Below are 10196 nucleotides of genomic sequence, written 5' to 3'. Positions count from 1 at the left end.
GGGGGGAAGAAGTGTTGCCTCGGGTTTCCCAGAAACTTGTGGGGGCCGTGGGATGCAGCTTTTCTGTGGCCTCTGCAGTGGCTGTCAGGACAGAGGGCTCTCCTTGAGCCACAGCATCGCTGCTGCTGGAGCTGGAGCTGGTCCCGGGAGCTCAGGCCAGGCTGGCAGCTGGGCTGGTTCTGCTGGCTGAGCAAACGCCTCCCTCTCCGGGGAGCAAGGAAGGCGAAGGTGGCTGTCCCTGCACTGTCCCTGCACTGTCCCTGCACTGTCCCTGCACTGTCCCTTCTGTGCCAGCCCGCAGGAGCAGTGGCCTTGCTTTGGTGGGTCTCTGTGCAGGATGCCAGCTCTGCTTTGACTTCAATGCCTGCTGTCCACAGCATTATTCCGGGGGTCTCTGCATTGCTGGAGGTGATTCTGGAGTGATTCAGCAACACGTGGATGTGTCTGGGTGCCTTTAGCACCAAGAGGTGCTGGTTTGTTACAGCTGCAGTGCTTTGTGGCTCTCTGACCCTTCAGTGGCCTTTTGGTTTTCATCCCTGCAGCCAAAGCAAACCCTTCCCTCTGCACCCCGAGTTTCTCTCCCGGCCCGGGAACATCTGCTGGAAATCCTTTATTCAGCACAGCAGTGAGTAAGACTCGGGGAGATGTTGGGTGTAAAGATCTGAGTTTCCTTCCTGAGCACTGAGTGATTAATGAATCACAGCAAAGAGCAGCTAATTCAGAGCACACCAGGAGCTGGCAGGCGGAACAGGCACCTGCTCTCTTGGCTTCGGAGCCCAGCATCCAAATGGAGCGGCTCCTGAGCATCTCGGGGAGCTGGGACGGTCCCTGGTGCTTCCTGCCAGCCGAGGTCAGCGTGGTGGGGGTGGCAGTGGGACGTCTTTGTTCTGCCAGCACAGACAGCGGCCATCTGCCCCTGCTCCCTCGCGCCAGCCTGGGCCTCTGGAGATGGAGTGCAAATCAAAGCAGGTGTCCTCTGGAGGCTGAAGATCTGCTGGGGAGGCTGCTCTGGGTCCTTGCTTTGCTGCGTTTCAGGCTCAGCAGCTCCAAAACTCGAGCGGTCCTGCTGAAGTCCCAGTGCTGCCTCCTGGATCTCCTCAGGAGCTGGAGCTCTGCCCCCAAAGCCTGGGCCAGGCTGGGTCTGGGAGGCCTGAGAGGCTCCATCTGCTCTGCCTGGCCTGCTGCAAACCATCCCTAAAGGATGTGGCTCCTCAGGGACGGGAATTCGAGCTCCTCCAGCTGCAGTTCCCAGGGTCTGGGACCTGCTGGCCTTGGCAGGGCCCCATTGTGCCAGTGAGCTCAAGGCCATGGTGTCAGCCGCTCCTCACAGCTCAGTGTTCAGGGATGTGGCCTGTGCTGCCGCTTGCCAGAAGATGTGAGGGAATTCTTTTGTTTCCTGGCTTGCAAAGACTTTCCCACTGCTCCACAGAAGCTCAGAGCTTGCGCAGAGCAGGAGGTGCAGAGCTGGTCTGGTCTGTGTTGGCAGAGAGAGGCTGGAGGAGGCCTTGGGAACCATTCCTGGAAGCGGTGTGGGTGCCCTGGAAGGGCTGAGCCAGGCAGTGCCCACTGGTGACCTCCTGGTTTGGAGAGACAGCAGAATTATTTCTGTCCCGTCCACCTGGAAAAGATCTCCTTGCCTGTTTGCAGCCAGCAGATCCGAGAGCTTTTTCCTGCTTCCTCATGTCATTTCCAGCTGCTGCCTCATGTCGTGGAGTTATCCTTCCCTTTCGGAGCCAGGCGGTGTCTCCTGCTGCACCTCCCCAAGTTCATCCCTGTCCTGTGACACCAGGGCAGTGCTGGGCAGCGGTGACCCGCTCTGAGCTGGCCCAGTGTCACCAGCAGCAGCTGGCCTGGCAGAGGGCTGCAGGACACAGTCCCTCCCTGGAGCAAGGACGCTGCAGAGAGGGAGCTCCCAGCAGGTCTGGGGGCTGGGAGTGTGGCTGTGCTCAGCTCTCCCACGGCCTGAGCGCTCTCCCCTTGTGCTCACCTGTCTGGAGGATGAGCTGGGGACAGGGATTGTGTCACAGGAGGCAGCAGGAGCTCTGCAGGGCAGGGCACCTGCTGTGTGTGACGGGGCCTGTGCCACAGAGGCTCCTGTGCTGTGGCTGCTGGGGACACTGGAAGGGGAATCAGGACATGAGCCACATTGCCAGCTCCCGTCTCTTTTTGCTGATTTTGGTGTGCTTTGTGCTGGACTGGGAGCTGCAGTCTAACCCCAGTGCAGCTGGGGACCTGCACGTTTTGCTGAGCATCTCGAGGCAAGAATCCATTTCTATTCCTTGTTTCTCCCTAACCCGTGAATTCAGCAGTCCCAAACCTCCTCCAGTCCTGACCCTCACCGCCAATTACTTGAAAATGACCCAAATATTGGTGCAGATGCCTCGGAATCCCTCAACCGTGGAGTCTTGCTTGGGGCTGCAGAACACGGGAGACAAAAGCTGAGCTGGGAGGTGTCTGAAGGAAGAGCTGCTGCCTGTGGGAGCTGAGGAGAAGGCTGTGGACACCGAGATGAGGATTCCCTTCATCCCTCTGAGACACGGCCATGTCCCAGGGCATTGAGCCTCTGCCTCGTGCTCCTTCCTCTCCCTTCTTGGGGCGGCTGAGAGCGGCTTGGAGCTTGCAAACAAAACTCCCCAGGAGTAAGGAGGAGCGAGGCTTTCGTTAGGAGAGGCCTCCAGCCTGGAGTGTGCAGCACAGGGCCAGCCCAGGGAGGCTGTGCTGAGGTCAGTGTGCTGAGTGCCCTTCTCGCCTGGAGCCAGCGCTGTCTCTGTGCCTGGAGCTGGCAACGGAGTGCAGCTTTTCCCTGTCCTCCCCACCCCCTTGCCGAGGCTCCACATCCTCCCTGGCAGCTTGTCACTTCTCTGCAGATGTCTAGACAGGAGGATTCAGTGCGTGTCAGTTATGCCTAATTCATTTAAAAAAAAAAAAAAAGAAAAAAAAGCCCTAACCCTCCTGGGAGCTGGGGATTCTCAGTCCTGCAGACTCAGCACTGTCTGTGCTGCCCTGCTCTGCCTTGAGGCTCCCTCCGAGCACATTCATGCCAGGGAGCTCGCCAAGGGAAGGCAGGGGCAGAGGGAATGGAGGTGAGGAGGTTTGGAGGGGGTTTTAGGGCTGGGCTGTGCTCCTTGTCCCTGCTGCTCACCCCATTTGTGTTGTTGTGTCCCCACAGAGGGGTCCCAGCTGCCCTGGCACTGCCAGCTCCCCACTTGTGTCTCCCTCCTGAAGGCAGGGATGGTTCCAGGAGGGACAGCTCCCTCACTGCCACACTCCCTGCATCAAAAATCTCAGCCCTGACCTCTGTCCAGGCACAAAACTCAGCCGTGGGGAGCGTGAGGATCTGCAGCTCAGAGCATCCCCTGCTCCCGGAGCAGCTCCCTCCCTCTGCCTCCTCGCCAGTGCTGACTCTCCAGCCTGTACACAATGAACCCAGGGAGCTGCTGCACGCTGCCAGTGCCTGCCTGAGCTCCCTGCCTGCAGGCACAGCCTTGCAAGGGCTGAGAAAGGACTGCAGCCCAGAGCGTTTCATTTCTGTGTCACTGACACTGGTGTGACACATCCTGCTGGGGACAGCTGCCTGGATTTAGTGCCTGCTTTGCATCTGGGCTCTGGGCAGCACAGCTGAACGCTTCCCATCCTCTCTGCTTGTGTTTGTTGTGGGGAAGGGAGCAGGGAAGGTGGGAATGCAATTTATTTTGTAATTTCCCTTCTGAAAGAAGACATAAATTGAGATATCCGAGTTTGAGGGGTGAGGGCAGTGCAGATCTGCTGGAGCTGTGAAAACAGCCCTGGCATTTGATTATTGATGAAAAAAATGCTGCTCCACTGTGCTCCTCTTTTGCTCCATCCCAGGGGGAGTTTGTCTGTGCCATTTTGGAGGGCACTGCTCTGGCTCCAGCCCTGGAAGGGGACTGGCACCACGGTGCCACCTTGCAGACCTGGTTTGTGCCGCTGTGCCAGCCGGAGCCCAGCGCCAGCGAGGGCTTTGTGCCTTCTCCAAAGGCAGCACTTGTGTGGGGGACGCAGAGCTGTGCACAAACAGCTGATTTTCCAGGAGAGAGGCTCACAGGGATGTGGCACAAAGGGATGGGGACACATGGAGGGGATGGGTTTAAGCTTGACTGCGTGTCAGGCCTGCGGGCATGGGGCTGTGCCCTGATCCCCTGTGCCCACCATCTGAGCAGCTGCACAGGATGTGTCCCTGCTGCCTCCCAGCCCTCCTGCCAGACACAAAATCCCCATCCAGGCTGTCAACAAAAACCTATTCTCCAGGGCCTTCCTGGGGAAAGGGCAGGCTCGGAACTTCTCCCTGGAGGATCCTCTGTTCCCTGTTTATTGCTCAGCACACTTCTTTTCACTCCCAGCAAAATATGGTTTTTTGTGTGGAGAGAACAGGCCTCCCTTTGGGCAGGGATCATTTGCATTAATTAACAGAGCTGTTATGCATGGCCACGCTCTGGCGCAGAGAAGCCAAACAAACGCCTCCTTTTTTTTTTTTTGGTTTTTTTTTGTGCCATAACCTCAGAGTTATTCCAAGGGAGGCAGCACATCCGTCCCAGCCCATGGGGACACGTGCACTGCTGCTGCTGCCCACAGAAGTGGGCTTGTGCTTCCTTGCCCCTCTGGAGCTCTGGACACTGCTCCACTGTCTCCTGTGGTGCAGGCAGCGTTCCCCATTAATCACATCCCACAGACCCTCATTTCCTGGGAATGAAGTTCTAACAAGGCAACGAGGAATATTTAGCACTGCCAGCGAGGTGGGGAGTTCGGCACAGGGAACAGCGCTGGGGTGGGTGTTCCATCCTTTGTTCTGAGCCATTAAATCAGAACAGCTCTGCTGGGGACAAGTTCTTGTGGGGTGGAGGGGACAGTGGGACCGAAGAGGGGACAGTGGGGACTGTACCCACTGCCAGGCTTCAGCCAGCCCTGTGCCAGGGCTCCTGGAGGGTGACGCTGTCCCATGGGGCTGCGGGGAGGGTGAGCAGCTCTTCAGAGAGGCTGGAGCCAAAAACCCACCAAGCACAGCTGGCTCAGGCTGCCAGCACTGTCCCCTGCTTTGGGGACACCCGTGGAGCCCCGTGGCAGGGGTGGCACCTCCGTGTTGTCCTGCTCCCTGCTGGGCCGTGTCAGAGGCCGGGTGACACGGTGGCGGTGTCACTCAGGGTGGGTGGCACAGCCCTGTGCCAGCTCTGCCTCCTGCCATGGGGTCACTGCAAGGGAGGACAGTGTCACCCTTGCCACTCGCCCAGGGCCGGGCAGGGACTCGTGGCAGGGCTGGAAGGGAGCTCTTTGGAAGTCTCCCCCCCAAAGCCTCCTGTGCCCGCTGGGTGCTGCCCCGGGGTGCCAAACCCTTCGTCCCTGATCTCCCAGGAGCGGCAGTGCCACCTTTTCCCAGCCGTGTCCTGCGCTGTCCCCGCCGAGCCCTGCCACTGCTGCGGATCCCTCGCTGCCAGCCCCCCACAGGGACAGGAGAGAGCTCTGGAGCGGGGACATGACTGAAATACTGATGGGGACGACTGTGCTCAGCAGGGATGGCACAGGGACAGCGGCCCAGGCACAGCAGGAAAGCCCTTGAGCTTGCAGCTGAGGATGGAGGTGGGGAAGCTCTGTCTGCTCCCTGCCCTAAAGCAGCTCTGGGAAAGGACCTCTGGAGCTTAACCCCGACCCTCTGGAGCCCAGGCAGGGGTGCTAATAAGGAAAAACCTCCTTTCTGTGGGCACCTCACCCAGCAGATGTGAATTAGGAGATGGGGTGTCCCGGGGATGTGGGGGGACATGACCACGCTCGTGGGCTCCTCCTCGTGCCCAGGGCACGGTGACATCCCGGTGTCCCTGCTGGAAAGCACCAGCAGGCCCTGGCTCTGCCCTGTGCCCCCAGCCCTCCCCGCCGCAGGGAGAGGAGGACTCTCGTAGCACTCCGGGTGATGCCAATAGAAAAGGGCATTGCAGGCTTCTCCCCGCTCAGGAAACATGTTTATTCATCTTTCCTTCCTCCCCCAGCCTCTCGTACGTGCTACAACTGCTCTTTAGAAAGGGAAGAGCTGGCTGCAGCCGTGGCTGAGCAGGCACAGGATGCTGGGCTGCTATTTTTAGGCTCAGCAGGGCTGATGTGGAGGTGTGCGAGGAGCGGGAGGCTGAGGGGATTCTCTCACCGCAGGGATGCGGGGGCAGCTGCAGGCTCGGTTTTGATTCAAGCTGCCTTTTCCCTGCTGCTCCCTCCTCCTCCTTCCTCCTGCTGCTCAGTCATCCCCTCCTCGCCCCCCCAGCTCTCGGGTGCTGCTGGCACAGAGGCAGCCAGAGGCCTTTCCGAGCAGCCTGGATGCAAACGGCACCGGGGGGAGGAAATCTCTGCGTGAATAAACGTTCCTTGATCACGCAGGTTTTGTTTTCCTAGAATCACAGAATGGTTTGGGTTGGAAGGGACTGTAAAAACCATCTGGTTCCAGGGGCAGGGACACCTTTCACCATCCCAGGGTGCTCTGAGCTCCATCCAGCCTGGCCTGGGACTCTTCCAGAGACACAGCTTCTCTGGGAAATCCATTCCAGGGCTTCCCCACCCTCACACAGAAGAATTCCTTCCCCATATTGAACCTGAATTTCCCCTCTTTGTTTGAAGCAAGTGACATTTCCCCTGGTCAGGGTCGCTGTCAGCACGGGGTGTTTGAGCTGTGGTGGCTCCCACGGGGATCACCCAGGGCTAAAGCCTGGATTGATGCCTTCAGTTTTAGCTTCCATGTTTTCCAGATTCTGTGCTACAGTAGGATATAACTCTGAACTTTATCTGGAGTGGGAGCAGTTTAGGACAGTTCAGTCAGACAAAACAATCCCTTCCAGCCCCAGAACCAAGGACACCTGACAGCTTCAGGCCCAGAAAGTGTAAACAGTGAATTGATGGAGCAAACTGGGAGGATGGGACTTCATTAACTGAAGCTGTGATTGGGCAATTAACCCCAATGTGGACATGGACCAAAACTTACAAAAGGGTGAAAACTCCAGGGTCTAGCTTGGGTGCAGCTTGAGTCAATTTTGGGTCCATCTTGGGTCCATTTTTGGCCCATTTTAGGTCCATCTTGGGTCCATCTTGGATCCATTTTGGGTCCTTCTTGGATCCATTTTTGATCCTTCTTGGATCCATTTTGGGTCCATCTTGGGTCCATCTTGGATCCATTTCGGGTCCATCTTGGATCCAGCTTGGGTCAATCTTGGATGCATTTTGGTCCCATTTTAGGTCCATCTTGGATCCATTTTAGGTCCATCTTTGATCCATTTTGGATCCATCTTGGGTCCATCTTGGATCCATTTTGGTCCCATTTTAGGTCCATTTTGTGTCCATCTTGGATCCATTTTAGGTCCATCTTGGATCCATTTTGGTCCCATTTTAGGTCCATTTTGTGTCCATCTTGGATCCAGCTTGGGTCCATCTTTGGTGCAGCCTCAACCAGGCTCTTGCACTGCCCAAGGTGCATCCTTTGAAGGGCTTTTTAATAAATCCCCACTTTATTCCTTTACGTGTGCCCAGCCTGTGCTCCGGTGTCCTCTTTAGGCCCAGGCTAACCCTCTGCTTGTCCCCCGTCGCAGAGGCGGTGGGAAGGGGCTGTCCCCTTCCCTGCCCGCCGCAGCCATGGAGGGGGGAGTGCAGCTCCTGAACCGCGACGGCCACAGCATCTCACACAACTCCAAACGCCACTACCACGACGCCTTCGTGTGCATGAACCGCATGCGGCAGCGGGGGCTGCTCTGCGACATCGTCCTGCACGTGGCCACCAAGGAGATCAAGGCCCACAAGGTGGTGCTGGCGTCGTGCAGCCCCTACTTCCACGCCATGTTCACAAGCAAGTAGAGTCCTCTCTTCCCCAGGGACAGGCTGGCCCTGCTCGCAGCCCTCCCCTCTCCAAATCCTCTCCCCATCCCTGTTGTCACTGCCCTGCCCCTTCATGGGTCGCTTCTGTGAGTAAGAGCAGGAATATTCCTCATTTCTCTGCCTTTCCTGAATCCCTTTGCCCGTGTGCAGGATCCTGGCGGCCCCTCCTGCACAGGGTCCTGGCCCCCAATCCCTACAGCTGGGCAGGAAACCTTCCAAAAACAAACCACTCGTTCCATGCATCCTTCAGTCATCCTTTTCCCTGATTCCCTTTGTCCACAGCTCCCTGCACAGGGATCCTGGTGCCCTTTCTCCTGTCCTGGCCCTCAGTCCCTACAGCTTCTCCTTGCTAAGAGCTGGGCAGAAAACCTCTCTGGGCTGAGGTGTGGAGGTGGATGGAGCTCATTCCATGCATGGTTAAATCCCCCGTGTCACCCCTCCCCTGACTCCCTTTGCCCTCAGCCCCCTGCACGGGATCCCGGGTCCCTCCTCCAGTCCTGGTCCCCGTTCCCTGGAGCTGGAAGGAAAAACCTCCCTGGGTTGGGATGTGGAGGTGGATGCAGCTCGTTCCACGCATCCTCCTGTGGGGAGACAGCCCTGCTGGGGGCTTTTTGTTCATTTTTGGTGTCCTTTGCCCCAGATGAGATGAGTGAGAGCCGCCAGACCCATGTGACACTGCATGACATCGACCCCCAGGCTCTGGAGCAGCTGGTGCAATACGCCTACACGGCTGAGATCGTGGTGGGAGAGGGGAATGTGCAGGTAGGAGCTTTTCCCAAATCCCCCTTCTCCACAAAGCTGTTCTGTAGCACGTTTGCCTCCTGGGGACTCCTCTCTCCTTCTGCTCAGCACTGCCAGCTGTTCCTGTGGTGGCAGCTGGGTCTGGCAGTGGTCAGGGCTTTAGCTGCTTCCCTTCCCAGAGGTGGCTCCTCCAAGCACTGTGCGGTTCCCAGCTCCATTCCTGAGCACCTGCCGCTCTCCTGGCCCTGGGGGGTGTTACAGGAGTCCTTCCCAGCTGCTCTTTACCTCAGGAACCAGGAGTGCTCTGTCCTTTCTTTGCTTCTGTGCCTGGAGGTGCTCACTAAACCCGCCCTGCGGGTGTGACGAGAGTGAAAATCGTTTCCTTGCCCTGGAAACTCCCTTTTCCCTCATTCTTTTCCACCGTGCCAGACCCTCCTTCCTGCTGCCAGCCTGCTTCAGCTCAATGGTGTGCGGGACGCTTGCTGCAAGTTCCTGCTCAGCCAGCTCGACCCCTCCAACTGCCTGGGCATCCGAGGCTTTGCTGACACGCACTCCTGCAGCGACCTCCTCAAGTCTGCCCACAAGTACGTCCTGCAGCACTTCGTGGAGGTGTCCAAGACAGAGGAGTTCATGTTGCTGCCCCTTAAACAGGTGAGGCTCTGCTGGCACTGGGGAGGTCTGGGTGCAGCAAAGCTTTTCCTGCTCTGTCGGTGAGCGAAAAGCCCGAGGGGTCTGTGCTTGGCAGGGGGCTGTGCCCAGCTTCTGGGCTTTGGCCCCACTCTGGTCAGGCTGTGGGAACAGCTCTGTCAGCAGGTGAATCCCATGGGAAATGAGGGTAGGAGGGTAGGACAGGGGGTAGTTTTGGTCACTGGTGCTTGCCACGTGAGCTCTGAGCACACTGCCCTGGCTCTGGGAGCACAGCCCAGGGAATAGGTCCTGGCTGCCCTGGGCATGTGGCTGGGGTGTTTAAATCAGCTCAGCTAATGTTTGCTGGTCAGCATGTGGTGCCTGTGTGGCCCCTGGCTCATCTCCCTGGGCAGGAGCAATTCCCAGTCCTTGCTCTGCATCACTGACCTGTGGGGTCCCTCCCTCCCTTCACCCCTTCCCGGGGCAGTGGGAGGGTCACAACGAGGGCAGGGGTCACATCTCCCCCTGCCCAGCCCTGGGCAGCTGAAGGGACAGTTCTGGGAGCAGCCAGGGCTCCTGGGTGTGTCCCAGGAAATACAGAAGGGACAGATGCCAGCCCTGATGGCACTGACAGAGATGGGAATTGTCAGGCACTGCAGCAGCCTCAGCCACAGCACAGGGAGGAAGGTCAGAGCTGTCCCCACAAAGCTCCACCTGCTGCCCTTGGGGCACCCAGCTGCTGTTTGGAACCCGCAGCATCTCTGGGAGGCAGAGCTCTGCTGTTCCACTGGGCCCCGTGCTGGGAGCTGGGAATGTCTCCTTTCCTCCCAGTCCCAGCAAGCAGCACTGCCCTCCCCACCCTGCAGGTGCTGGACCTCATTTCCAGCGACAGCCTCAACGTGCCCTCGGAGGAGGAGGTGTACAGGGCTGTGCTCAGCTGGGTCAAACACGACGTGGACAGCAGGAGACAG

At 58.3% G+C, this 10196-nt stretch overlaps 1 protein-coding gene across 1 annotated transcript in view; it reads left to right on the top strand.

Moving 5' to 3' along the window:
• KLHL17 (kelch like family member 17) overlaps positions 1 to 10196 on the top strand; it is a 19507-nt gene that overhangs the window by 1008 nt on the left and 8303 nt on the right. Inside the window, exons 2-5 of the mRNA XM_019008794.2 lie at positions 7575 to 7828; positions 8498 to 8619; positions 9028 to 9249; positions 10092 to 10196. The exon at positions 10092 to 10196 is cut by the window's right edge and continues 4 nt beyond it. Coding sequence (XP_018864339.1) covers positions 7618 to 7828; positions 8498 to 8619; positions 9028 to 9249; positions 10092 to 10196 — 660 coding nt within the window. The 5' untranslated portion in view covers positions 7575 to 7617. The remainder of the gene's footprint in view (positions 1 to 7574; positions 7829 to 8497; positions 8620 to 9027; positions 9250 to 10091) is intronic.

The sequence above is a fragment of the Parus major genome, chromosome 21 (genome assembly GCF_001522545.3).
Source record: "Parus major isolate Abel chromosome 21, Parus_major1.1, whole genome shotgun sequence".
NCBI lineage: Eukaryota > Metazoa > Chordata > Aves > Passeriformes > Paridae > Parus > Parus major.
The sequence above is the reverse complement of the archived record's forward strand: the minus strand, read 5'-3'. Positions and strand labels throughout refer to the sequence as shown.